Genomic DNA, 14,425 nt, shown 5'->3' on the forward strand with positions numbered 1-14,425 from the left:
TCTCTCCTGTCTGTCAGTCATCTGCTGGAGCCTGTGGTTCTCTCCTGTCTGTCAGTCATCTGTAGTCTGTGGTTCTCACCTGTCTGTCAGTCATCTGCTGGAGCCTGTGGTTCTCTCCTGTCTGTCAGTCATCTGCTGGAGCCTGTGGTTCTCTACTGTCTGTCAGTCATCTGTAGTCTGTGGTTCTCTCCTGTCTGTCAGTCATCTGCTGGAGCCTGTGGTTCTCTCCTGTCTGTCAGTCATCTGTAGTCTGTGGTTCTCACCTGTCTGTCAGTCATCTGCTGGAGCCTGTGGTTTTCTCCTGTCTGTCAGTCATCTGCTGGAGCCTGTGGTTCTCTACTGTCTGTCAGTCATCTGCTGTAGTCTGTGGTTCTCTCCTGTCTGTCAGTCATCTGCTGTAGTCTGTGGTTCTCTCCTGTCTGTCAGTCATCTGCTGTAGTCTGTGGTTCTCTCCTGTCTGTCAGTCATCTGCTGTAGTCTGTGGTTCTCTCCTGTCTGTCAGTCATCTGCTGTAGCCTGTGGTTCTCTCCTGTCTGTCAGTCATCTGTAGCCTGTGGTTCTCTCCTGTCTGTCAGTCATCTGCTGGAGACTGTGTTTCACTGTCTGCACCACGGGGTGCTCTTGGCTCCAGCTTTAACTGTGGGTTTCTCTCTCTCTCTCTGGTGAAAACACCATAGACATCTCCCTGATACATCTCTCTCTCTCTCTCTCTCTGATGAAAACACCATAGACATCTCCCTGATACATCTCCCTCTCTCTCTGATGAAAACACCACAGACATCTCCCTGATACATCTCCCTCTCTATCTGATGAAAACACCACAGATATCTCCCTGATACATCTCCCTCTCTCTCTGATGAAAACACAACAGACATCTCCCTGATACATCTCTCTCTCTCTCTGATGAAAACACCACAGACATCTCCCTGATACATCTCCCCTCTCTCTGATGAAAACACCACAGACATCTCCCTGATACATCTCCCTCTCTCTCTGATGAAAACACCACAGACATCTCCCTGATACATCTCCCTCTCTCTCTGATGAAAACACCATAGACATCTCCCTGATACATCTCTGATACCTCCCTCTCTCTGATGAAAACACCATAGACATCTCCCTGATACATCTCCCTCTCTCTCTGATGAAAACACCACAGACATCTCCCTGATACATCTCCCTCTCTCTCTGATGAAAACACCACAGACATCTCCCTGATACATCTCCCTCTCTCTCTGATGAAAACACCATAGACATCTCCCTGATACATCTCCTCTCTCTCTGATGAAAACACCATAGACATCTCCCTGATACATCTCCCTCTCTCTCTGATGAAAACACCACAGACATCTCCCTGATACATCTCCCTCTCTCTCTGATGAAAACACCATAGACATCTCCCTGATACATCTCCCTCTCTCTCTGATGAAAACACCATAGACATCTCCCTGATACATCTCCCTCTCTCTCTGATGAAAACACCATAGACATCTCCCTGATACATCTCCTCTCTCTCTGATGAAAACACCATAGACATCTCCCTGATACATCTCATCTCTCTCTGCATCTCTGTTAGTTTCCATTCCCTTGGTTCTGTCAGAGCTCTGGTTTCTGTTCGTTTCCATTCCAGAGCTCTGGTTTCTGTTCGTTTCTATTCCAGAGCTCTGGTTTCTGTTCGTTTCCATTCCAGAGCTCTGGTTTCTGTTCGTTTCCATTCCAGAGCTCTGGTTTCTGTTCGTTTCCATTCCAGAGCTCTGGTTTCTGTTCGTTTCCATTCCAGAGCTCTGGTTTCTGTTTGTTTCCATTCCAGAGCTCTGGTTTCTGTTCGTTTCCATTCCAGAGCTCTGGTTTCTGTTTGTTTCTATTCCAGAGCTCTGGTTTCTGTTCGTTTCTATTCCAGAGCTCTGGTTTCTGTTCGTTTCCATTCCAGAGCTCTGGTTTCTGTTCGTTTCCATTCCAGAGCTCTGGTTTCTGTTAGTTTCCATTCCAGAGCTCTGGTTTCTGTTTGTTTCTATTCCAGAGCTCTGGTTTCTGTTCGTTTCCATTCCAGAGCTCTGGTTTCTGTTCGTTTCCATTCCAGAGCTCTGGTTTCTGTTTGTTTCCATTCCAGAGCTCTGGTTTCTGTTCGTTTCCATTCCAGAGATCTGGTTTCTGTTCGTTTCCATTCCAGAGCTCTGGTTTCTGTTCGTTTCCATTCCAGAGCTCTGGTTTCTGTTCGTTTCCATTCCAGAGCTCTGGTTTCTGTTAGTTTCCATTCCAGAGCTCTGGTTTCTGTTAGTTTCCATTCCAGAGCTCTGGTTTCTGTTCGTTTCCATTCCAGAGCTCTGGTTTCTGTTCGTTTCCATTCCAGAGCTCTGGTTTCTGTGGTCTGCGTGAGTCATGCTGGATGAATCTAACCTCATGGTGGTTCTTATTATAGGTGGCACGCCCCCATCCGTTTCATTTCTATTCATGACCCCTTCATTACAGCCCCGTCTGTGTCAGACCACTGATGAAAACCCCACGTTAAGTTCCTTTACTTCCTTCCTCCATATCCACCCACGACATCCCTCCTCAGCCACAGATTTATTTATTTTTTAATTAAAAAATGTTAAGTCCCTTTCTCAGTGAGAAACTACCTCTGACTTCCTTCATACTGGACACACAGACCTGAAAACGGTGTCCACAAGTTCATCTGACTTCCTTCATACTGGACACATCGACCCTCCTCAACCCGTAGATAAAGACCAGCATGTTATGTCCCTCCTCAACCTGTAGATAAAGACCAGCATGTTATGTCCCTCCTCAACCCGTAGATAAAGACCAGCATGTTATGTCCCTCCTCAACCCGTAGATAAAGACCAGCATGTTATGTCCCTCCTCAACAACCCGTAGATAAAGGGCAGCATGTTATGTCCCTCCTCAACCCGTAGATAAAGACCAGCATGTTATGTCCCTCCTCAACAACCCGTAGATAAAGACCAGCATGTTCTGTCCCTCCCTCCATCCATATATCATGTTATGTCCCTTCATCCGTATCCATCCGCACTCCTGAGTCTCTCTGTTTCCTCTCAATTTGGTATTGAACACTCCTGAGTCTTTCTGTTTCCTCTCAGTTTGGTATTGAACACTCCTGAGTCATTAGGTTTCCTCTCAGTTTGGTATTGAACACTCCTGAGTCTCTCTGTTTCCTCTCAGTTTGGTATTGAAAACTCCTGAGTCTTTCTGTTTCCTCTCAGTTTGGTATTGAACACTCCTGGGTCATTAGGTTTCCTCTCAGTTTGGTATTGAACACTCCTGAGTCTCTCTGTTTCCTCTCAGTTTGGTATTGAACACTCCTGAGTCTTCAGGTTCCCTCTCAGTTTGGTATTGAACACTCCTGAGTCTTTCTGTTTCCTCTCAGTTTGGTATTGAACACTCCTGAGTCATTCTGTTTCCTCTCAGTTTGGTATTGAACACTCCTGAGTCATTCTGGTTCCTCTCAGTTTGGTATTGAACACTACTGAGTCTTCAGGTTCCCTCTCAGTTTGGTATTGAACACTCCTGAGTCTCTTTGTTTCCTCTCAGTTTGGTATTGAACACTCCTGAGTCTTCAGGTTCCCTCTCAGTTTGGTATTGAACACTCCTGAGTCTTCAGGTTCCCTCTCAGTTTGGTATTGAACACTCCTGAGTCTTCAGGTTCCCTCTCAGTTTGGTATTGAACACTCCTGAGTCTTCAGGTTCCCTCTCAGTTTGGTATTGAACACTCCTGAGTCTTCAGGTTCCCTCTCAGTTTGGTATTGAACACTCCTGAGTCTTCAGGTTCCCTCTCAGTTTGGTATTGAACACTCCTGAGTCTTTCTGTTTCCTCTCAGTTTGGTATTGAACACTCCTGAGTCATTCTGTTTCCTCTCAGTTTGGTATTGAACACTCCTGAGTCATTCTGTTTCCTCTCAGTTTGGTATTGAAGGCGGAAAGAAACACGATAGAGAGAAGGAGAGGGGGGAGAAAGCGAGGGGGGTAGGGAGGGACAGAAATGGGGAGAGGGAGGGAGACTGAGTAAGATAGAGAGGGGGATGGAGAGAGAGAGAGATGGAGATAGAAAGAGGGGGGATGGAGAGAGAGGGGGTGGAGGGAGAGAGAGATGGAGAGAGAGCAATAGAGAGAGAGAGAGAGAGAGAGAGCGATAGAGAGAGAAGGAGAGGGGGGGGGGTCGAGAGAGAGATGGGGAGATCGAGAGAGAGAGATGGAGAGAGAGGCTGAAAATCTGTGGGAGAGAAGGGAAGAGAGCAGCAGGGAGCAGGGATAGAGAGAACAGCAGGGAGCCAACCAAAGCACAGAGGAAAGATTGACCCAATACATGTTAAAGATGACTGACACGCTGAGTCACCAACACTTTGAACAGACACAATTATAACTTAATAAACCAGAAACCTTTTACTGAGAGCTCTTTATATTTCAATACGTCAGTAATGCACTCAGGTGAGAAGCCAGGCAGTGTCCTAAATGACACCCTAATTCCCTTCTTTTGACCAGGGCCCATAGGACACTACTTAGGGATTAGGGTGCAATTTGTGACAGGAGCACAGGGTCTCCACAGACAATTGCTTTCTGGAGGTGAGAGTTCTAGCGGTTCTGGTTTCAAACAACGTAACATACAGACATACTTCAACGAAATGTGGGACAATGGAACGGGCAATATGTTTGATAAACCCATGAGCAGATTGAGATAAGCCTGCTGTAACCCTCAGACATACGTGGTCATATTAAAGGTACTAGCAACCATAGGAATACACATACATAGAACGTTACCTGACCACGGCTAACCTGACCATGGATAACCTGACCACGGCTAACCTGACCAGGGCTAACCTGACCAGGGCTAACCTGACCACGGCTAACCTGACCAGGGCTAATCTGACCACGGCTAACCTGACCAGGGCTAATCTGACCACGGCTAACCTGACCAGGGCTAACCTGACCACGGCTAACCTGACCAGGGCTAACCTGACCAGGGCTAACCTGACCAGGGCTAACCTGACCACGGCTAACCTGACCAGGGCTAATCTGACCACGGCTAACCTGACCAGGGCTAATCTGACCACGGCTAACCTGACCAGGGCTAATCTGACCACAGCTAACCTGACCAGGGCTAACCTGACCACGGCTAATCTGACCACGGCTAATCTGACCACGGCTAACCTGACCACGGCTAACCTAACCACGGCTAACCTGACCAGGGCTAATCTGACCACGGCTAACCTGACCACGGCTAATCTGACCACGGCTAATCTGACCACGGCTAATCTGACCAGGGCTAATCTGACCACGGCTAACCTGACCACGGCTAACCTGACCAGGGCTAATCTGACCACGGCTAACCTGACCACGGCTAATCTGACCACGGCTAATCTGACCACGGCTAATCTGACCAGGGCTAATCTGACCACGGCTAACCTGACCAGGGCTAATCTGACCACGGCTAACCTGACCACGGCTAATCTGACCACGGCTAACCTGACCAGGGCTAACCTGACCGGTGCTAACCTGATGATCACACAGACACAACCCTTCATAACAATGCCTGGTGCCCTTCTAGTCCTTTAGGACTCCTGGACACAGCTCTGGTGCATACTGGGGCAGCAGGTACCCTAGTGGTTAGAGTGTTGGTGGAACGGCCGTTGTTGGTGGGAGAAGGTGAGGACCAAGGTGCAGCGTGGTCCATAATTATTAGAATTAACACGGAAATAACACAACTAACAAAGAGAAACGACCGAAAACAGTTCTGGCTGGTGCAGACACACAACAGGAAACAGTTCTGGCTGGTGCAAACACACAACAGGAAACAGTTCTGGCTGGTGCAAACACACAACAGGAAACAGTTCTGGCTGGTGCAGACACACAACAGGAAACAGTTCTGGCTGGTGCAGACACACAACAGGAAACAGTTCTGGCTGGTGCAGACACACAACAGGAAACAGTTCTGGCTGGTGCAGACACACAACAGGAAACAGTTCTGGCTGGTGCAGACACACAACAGGAAACAGTTCTGGCTGGTGCAGACACACAACAGGAAACAGTTCTGGCTGGTGCAGACACTCAACAGGAAACAGTTCTGGCTGGTGCAGACACTCAATAGGAAACAGTTCTGGCTGGTGCAGACACTCAATAGGAAACAGTTCTGGCTGGTGCAGACACACAACAGGAAACAGTTCTGGCTGGTGCAGACACACAACAGGAAACAGTTCTGGCTGGTGCAGACACACAACAGGAAACAGAAAATAATCACCCACGAAGCACAATAGAAAACAGGCTCCCTAAACAAGGTTCTCAATCAGGGACAACGATTGACAGCTGCCTCTGATTGAGAACCATACCAGGCCATGAACAAGGCAGTTAACCCACTATTCCCCTGAACAAGGCTAGTTAACCCACTATTCCCCTGAACAAGGCTAGTTAACCCACTATTCCCCTGAACAAGGCTAGTTAACCCACTATTCCCCTGAACAAGGCAAGTTAACCCACTATTCCCCTGAACAAGGCTAGTTAACCCACTATTCCCCTGAACAAGGCTAGTTAACCCACTATTCCCCTGAACAAGGCTAGTTAACCCACTATTCCCCTGAACAAGGCAAGTTAACCCACTATTCCCCTGAACAAGGCTAGTTAACCCACTATTCCCCAAAACAAGGCTAGTTAACCCACTATTCCCCTGAACAAGGCTAGTTAACCCACTATTCCCCTGAACAAGGCTAGTTAACCCACTATTCCCCTGAACAAGGCTAGTTAACCCACTATTCCCCTGAACAAGGCTAGTTAACCCACTATTCCCCTGAACAAGGCTAGTTAACCCACTATTCCCCTGAACAAGGCTAGTTAACCCACTATTCCCCTGAACAAGGCTAGTTAACCCACTATTCCCTGAACAAGGCTAGTTAACCCACTATTCCCCTGAACAAGGCTAGTTAACCCACTATTCCCCTGAACAAGGCTAGTTAACCCACTATTCCCTGAACAAGGCAAGTTAACCCACTATTCCCTGAACAAGGCTAGTTAACCCACTATTCCCCTGAACAAGGCTAGTTAACCCACTATTCCCCTGAACAAGGCTAGTTAACCCACTATTCCCCTGAACAAGGCTAGTTAACCCACTGTTCCCCTGAACAAGGCTAGTTAACCCACTATTCCCCTGAACAAGGCAGTTAACCCACTGTTCCCCTGAACAAGGCTAGTTAACCCACTATTCCCCTGAACAAGGCTAGTTAACCCACTATTCCCCTGAACAAGGCTAGTTAACCCACTATTCCCCTGAACAAGGCTAGTTAACCCACTATTCCCCTGAACAAGGCAAGTTAACCCACTATTCCTAGGCCGTCATTGAAAATAATAATTTGTTTATTAACTGATTTGCCAAGTTAAAATAAAATAAAAATATTGGACTCTCTTTGGGTAACATCAGTCCAACATTCCTTCCTGGTTCCAATCTCAGCCGTTCCATGGCAACCAACTGCTGGTGTCTGTTCTTTGATCATGTTCACAGTAAGCATGAAAATCGCAGCACAGTGAAGAATTTTAATCAAAATGAATGAGGACAAAATTGTCTCTGGTTGCCCGAAAGACATTCGAGTGTGAGTGCTGCTGCATATTGATTGCAGAGCGTGATTGAATGGCATCTGAATAAGGCTTACCAATGACACACAGTTCTAAAATACGAACGTTCCCGGTGTTCAAAATTTACTCTGACTGTGTTTAATCACCAAATTGGAGACAATCAATAAATGATTTGCATGTTCCCCACTGTGTGTAACCTTTCAAGACAAATTAGAACAGTCTTGTTCTTTTGAAAGACGCATATCTCAATCAAGTGATATAGTTCTGTTGTTGTTGTTGTTATTTTAAGAGGGGTTATTTCCCTCCTCCACTAGAGGGAAGAGAAGGTAAGGGTGAAGATAACAGTATTAGAGAGAGAGAAGGGGAGAGAGAGAGAGAGAGAGAGAGAGAGAGTAACAGAGAGAGAGAGAGAGAGAGTAACAGAGAGAGAGTAACAGAGAGAGAGAGAGAGAGAGAGAGAGAGAGAGAGAGAGAGAGAGAGAGAGTAACAGAGAGAGAGAGTAACAGAGGAGAGAGAGTAACAGAGGAGAGAGAGAGAGAGAGTAACAGAGAGAGAGAGAGTAACAAAGAGAGAGAGAGAAACAAAGAGAGAGAGAGAGAGTAACAGAGAGAGAGAGAGAGAGAGAGAGAGAGAGAGAGAGAGAGAGAGAGAGAGAGTGTAACAGAGAGAGAGAGAGCGTAACAGAGAGAGAGAGGGAGAGAGAGTAACAGAGAGAGAGAGAGAAACAGAGAGAGATAAACAGAAAGAGAGAGAAACAGAGAGAGAGAGAGAGAGGGACAGGGAGAGAGAGTAACCGAGAGAGAGAGAGAGTAACAAAGAGAGAGAGAGAAACAAAGAGAGAGAGAGAAACAAAGAGAGAGAGAGAGTAACAGAGAGAGAGAGAGAGAGAGAGAGAGTAACAGAGAGAGAGAGAGAGAGAGAGAGAGAGAGAGAGAGAGAGAGAGAGAGAGAGAGAGAGAGAGAGAGAGAGAGAGAGAGAGAGAGAGAGAGAGAGAGAGAGAGAGCGTAACAGAGAGAGAGAGAGAGAGAGTAACAGAGAGAGGGAGAGAGGGTAACAGAGAGAGAGAGAGAGAGAGAGAAACAGAGAGAGAGAAACAGAAAGAGAGATAAACAGAAAGAGAGAGAAACAGAGAGAGAGAGAGAGAGAGAGGTGTATCTGTTTAGCTACTCTGTCACATCAGGCTTCCAGCTGGTCTAAGAGGATGTGAGCAGAGACATACAGACAGGCTCTCTTCCTCTCTGAAGTGTAGGGTACATCCCAAATGGCACGCTATTACCTGTGTAGTGCACTACCTTAGACCACACACACACACACACACACACACACACACACACACACACACACACACACACACACACACACACACACACACACACACACACACACACACACACACACACACACACACACACACACACACACACACACACACACACACACACACACACACACACACACACACACACACACACACACACACACACCAAAAGTGGAGACAGACAGCCAGATTCTTTATCTCTGTGAAGCTTGGAGAGTTCCTGTGGCTTATAGAGCTGAAGGGGATTGTCCTCTCTGACTCCGTCCAAATGAATGACTCTGAAGGGGATTGTCCTCTCTGACTCCATCCAAATGAATGACTCTGAAGGGGATTGTCCTCTCTGACTCCGTCCAAATGAATGACTCTGAGGGGGATTGTCCTCTCTCACTCCGTCCAAATGAATGACTCTGAAGGGGATTGTCCTCTCTGACTCCGTCCAAATGAATGACTCTGAAGGGGATTGTCCTCTCTCACTCTGTCCAAATGAATGACTCTGAGGGGGATTGTCCTCTCTCACTCCGTCCAAATGAATGAGTCTGGGGGGGATTGTCCTCTCTCACTCCATCCAAATGAATGAGTCTGGGGGGATTGTCCTCTCTCACTCCGTCCAAATGAATGAGTCTGAGGGGGTTGTCCTCTCTCACTCTGTCCAAATGAATGACTCTGAAGGGGATTGTCCTCTCTCACTCCGTCCAAATGAATGAGTCTGAGGGGGTTGTCCTCTCTCACTCTGTCCAAATGAATGAGTCTGAGGGGGTTGTCCTCTCTCACTCCGTCCAAATGAATGACTCTGAAGGGGATTGTCCTCTCTGACTCCGTCCAAATGAATGACTCTGAAGGGGATTGTCCTCTCTCACTCTGTCCAAATGAATGACTCTGAGGGGGATTGTCCTCTCTCACTCCGTCCAAATGAATGAGTCTGGGGGGGATTGTCCTCTCTCACTCCGTCCAAATGAATGAGTCTGGGGGGATTGTCCTCTCTCACTCCGTCCAAATGAATGAGTCTGAGGGGGTTGTCCTCTCTCACTCCGTCCAAATGAATGACTCTGAAGGGGATTGTCCTCTCTCACTCCGTCCAAATGAATGACTCTGAAGGGGATTGTCCTCTCTGACTCTGTCCAAATGAATGAGTCTGAGGGGGTTGTCCTCTCTCACTCCATCCAAATGAATGACTCTGAAGGGGATTGTCCTCTCTCACTCCGTCCAAATGAATGAGTCTGAGGGGGTTGTCCTCTCTCACTCCGTCCAAATGAATGACTCTGAGGGGGATTGTCCTCTCTCACTCCGTCCAAATGAATGACTCTGAAGGGGATTGTCCTCTCTCACTCCGTCCAAATGAATGACTCTGAAGGGGATTGTCCTCTCTCACTCCGTCCAAATGAATGACTCTGAGGGTGAAGGGGATTGTCCTCTCTCACTCCGTCCAAATGAATGACTCTGAGGGTGAAGGGGATTGTCCTCTCTCACTCCGTCCAAATGAATGAGTCTAGGGGGGGTTGTCCTCTCTCACTCCGTCCAAATGAATGACTCTGAGGGTGAAGGGGATTGTCCTTTCTCACTCCGTCCAAATGAATGAGTCTAGGGGGGGGGGTTTGTCCTCTCTCACTCCGTCCAAATGAATGAGTCTAGGGGGGGATTGTCCTCTCTCACTCCGTCCAACTGAATGAGTCTAGGGGGGGATTGTCCTCTCTCACTCCGTCCAAATGAATGAGTCTGGGGGATTGTCCTCTCTCACTCCGTCCAAATGAATGAGTCTGGGGGATTGTCCTCTCTCACTCCGTCCAAATGAATGAGTCTGAGGGGGTTGTCCTCTCTCACTCCGTCCAAATGAATGAGTCTGGGGGGGATTGTCCTCTCTCACTCCGTCCAAATGAATGACTCTGAGGGTGAAGGGGATTGTCCTCTCTCACTCCGTCCAAATGAATGACTCTGAGGGTGAAGGGGATTGTCCTCTCTCACTCCGTCCAAATGAATGAGTCTAGGGGGGGGGGTTGTCCTCTCTCACTCCGTCCAAATGAATGAGTCTAGGGGGGGGTTGTCCTCTCTCACTCCGTCCAAATGAATGACTCTGAGGGTGAAGGGGATTGTCCTCTCTCACTCCGTCCAAATGAATGAGTCTAGGGGGGGGGAGGATTGTCCTCTCTCACTCTGTCCAAATGAATGAGTCTGAGGGTGAAGGGGATTGTCCTCTCTCACTCCGTCCAAATGTAGTGCACTACCTTTGAATGGAACCCAATGGGCCCTGGTCTAAAGTAGTGCTCTATATAGGGAATAGGGCCCTGGTCTAAAGTAGTGCTCTACATAGGGAATACACACACACACACACACACACACACCCACACACACTCGGACACACCAAAAGTGGAGACAGACAGCCAGATTCTTTATCTCTGTGAAGCTTGGAGAGTTCCTGTGGCTTATAGAGCTGAAGGGGATTGTCCTCTCTGACTCCGTCCAAATGAATGACTCTGAGGGGGATTGTCCTCTCTGACTCCGTCCAAATGAATGACTGAGGGGATGGTCCTCTCTCACTCCGTCCAAATGAATGACTGAGGGGATGGTCCTCTCTCACTCCGTCCAAATGAATGACTCTGGGGGGGATTGTCCTCTCTGACTCCGTCCAAATGAATGACTCTGGGGGGGATTCTCCTCTCTCACTCCGTCCAAATGAATGACTCTGAAGGGGATTGTCCTCTCTCACTCCGTCCAAATGAATGAGTCTGAGGGGGACTGTCCTCTCTCACTCCGTCCAAATGAATGACTCTGAAGGGGATTGTCCTCTCTCACTCCGTCCAAATGAATGAGTCTGAGGGGGACTGTCCTCTCTCACTCCGTCCAAATGAATGACTGAGGGGATGGTCCTCTCTCACTCCGTCCAAATGAATGACTCTGAGGGGGATTGTCCTCTCTCACTCCGTCCAAATGAATGACTCTGAAGGGGATTGTCCTCTCTCACTCCGTCCAAATGAATGAGTCTGAGGGGGATTGTCCTCTCTCACTCCGTCCAAATGAATGAGACCCAGTCCTCTTACACTAAGGACTGAGTTATTCCCTCCCCCTTTCAGCTAAATGACACATCCTGAAAGGAGCCATAATACCCTATGTAGTGCACTACCTTTGAATGGAACCCAATGGGCTCTGGTCTAAATAGTGCACTACATAGGGAATAGGGCCCTGGTCTAAAGTAGTGCACTATATAGGGAATAAGGCCCTGGTCTAAAGTAGTGCTCTATATAGGGAATAGGGCCCTGGTATAAAGTAGTGCTCTATATAGGGAATAGGGTCCTGGTCTAAAGTAGTGCACTATATAGGGAATAAGGCCCTGGTCTAAAGTAGTGCTCTATATAGGGAATAGGGCCCTGGTATAAAGTAGTGCTCTATATAGGGAATAGGGTCCTGGTCTAAAGTAGTGCACTATATAGGGAATAGGGTCCTGGTCTAAAGTAGTGCACTATATAGGGAATAGGGCCCTGGTATAAAGTAGTGCTCTACATAGGGAATATGACCCTGGTCTAAATAGTGCTCTATATAGGGAATAGGGCCCTGCTCTAAATAGTGCTCTATATAGGCAATATGGCCCTAATCTATAGTAGTGCTCTTTATAGTAAATTGGGCCCTGGTCTATAGTAGTGCACTATATAGGGAATAGGGTCCTGGTCTAAAGTAGTGCTCTATATAGGGAATAAGGCTCTGGTCTAAAGTAGTGCTCTATATAGGGAATAGGGTCCTTGGAAGGGAAGGAGGGAAGGAAGCAAGGAAGCAAGGAAAGAAGGAAGCAAGGAAGGAAGGAAGGAAGGAAGGAAGGAAGGAAGGAAGGAAGGAAGGAAGGAAGGAAGGAAGGAAGGAAGGAAGGAAGGAAGGAAGGAAGGAAGGAAGGAAGGAAGGAAGGAAGGAAGGAAGGAAGGAAGGAAGGAAGGAAGGAAGGAAGGAAGGAAGGAAGGAAGGAAGGAAGGAAGGAAGAGAGGGAGAGAGAGAGGGAGAGAGAGAAGGCAGTTACTATCTCCAAGTCCAGTTCTCTAGACCAATCGACTGAAGGACCTTGACCTCTCTGACCAATGACAAGTCTCAGAAGGCCTTCAGAACCTGGCAGAGAGCCAAGGGTAGTTGGAGAATATCTCTGAACCCTATTCCCTATGTGCCCTTCTTATGACCAGGGCCTATAGGGATTAGGCTGCCATGAGAGGTGAGCCGTCCTCAGGAAAAGAGCTTATCAAGGCATCAAGCTCATTGATGAACTCTCCGAGGGAACCTGGAGGGCGATAAATGATAAGGATGTTAAGCCAACACTTCCTGGAGTTGGTAGTAGTGTAATGATACTGTTACCTTCCTGGAGTTGGTAGTAATATAATGATACTGTTACCTTCCTGGAGTTGGTAGTAATATAATGATACTGTTACCTTCCTGGTGTTGGTAGTAGTATAATGATACTGTTACCTTCCTGGAGTTGGTAGTAGTATAATGATACTGTTACCTTCCTGGAGTTGGTAGTAATATAATGATACTGTTACCTTCCTGGAGTTGGTAGTAGTATAATGATACTGTTACCTTCCTGGAGTTGGTAGTAATATAATGATACTGTTACCTTCCTGGAGTTGGTAGTAGTATAATGATACTGTTACCTTCACTTCCTGGAGTTGGTAGTAATATAATGATACTGTTACCTTCCTGGAGTTGGTAGTAATATAATGATACTGTTACCTTCCTGGAGTTGGTAGTAATATAATGATACTGTTACCTTCACTTCCTGGAGTTGGTAGTAATATAATGCTACTGTTACCTTCCTGGAGTTGGTAGTAATATAATGATACTGTTACCTTCACTTCCTGGAGTTGGTAGTAGTGTAATGATACTGTTACCTTCCTGGAGTTGGTAGTAATATAATGATACTGTTACCTTCCTGGAGTTGGTAGTAATATAATGATACTGTTACCTTCCTGGTGTTGGTAGTAGTATAATGATACTGTTACCTTCCTGGAGTTGGTAGTAGTATAATGATACTGTTACCTTCCTGGAGTTGGTAGTAATATAATGATACTGTTACCTTCCTGGAGTTGGTAGTAGTATAATGATACTGTTACCTTCCTGGAGTTGGTAGTAATATAATGATACTGTTACCTTCCTGGAGTTGGTAGTAGTATAATGATACTGTTACCTTCACTTCCTGGAGTTGGTAGTAATATAATGATACTGTTACCTTCCTGGAGTTGGTAGTAATATAATGATACTGTTACCTTCCTGGAGTTGGTAGTAATATAATGATACTGTTACCTTCACTTCCTGGAGTTGGTAGTAATATAATGCTACTGTTACCTTCCTGGAGTTGGTAGTAATATAATGATACTGTTACCTTCACTTCCTGGAGTTGGTAGTAGTATAATGATACTGTTACCTTCACTTCCTGGAGTTGGTAGTAATATAATGATACTGTTACCTTCCTGGAGTTGGTAGTAGTATAATGATACTGTTACCTTCCTGGAGTTGGTAGTAATATAATGATACTGTTACCTTCACTTCCTGGAGTTGGTAGTAGTATAAT

At 46.8% G+C, this 14,425-nt stretch overlaps 1 protein-coding gene across 1 annotated transcript; it reads left to right on the forward strand.

Annotated features, from left to right (window-relative positions):
- Window positions 1–4,791: 4,791 nt before the first annotated feature.
- On the forward strand, window positions 4,792–5,565 carry LOC124020641 (uncharacterized protein in mobD 3'region-like). Its single transcript, XM_046335883.1, has one exon. It carries the CDS (start codon window positions 4,792–4,794, stop codon window positions 5,563–5,565), a length of 774 nt encoding a protein of 257 aa, XP_046191839.1.
- The last annotated feature ends 8,860 nt before the right edge of the window (window positions 5,566–14,425 follow it).

This window comes from Oncorhynchus gorbuscha, unplaced genomic scaffold, assembly GCF_021184085.1.
Source record: "Oncorhynchus gorbuscha isolate QuinsamMale2020 ecotype Even-year unplaced genomic scaffold, OgorEven_v1.0 Un_scaffold_868, whole genome shotgun sequence".
Classification (NCBI taxonomy): Eukaryota; Metazoa; Chordata; class Actinopteri; order Salmoniformes; family Salmonidae; genus Oncorhynchus; species Oncorhynchus gorbuscha.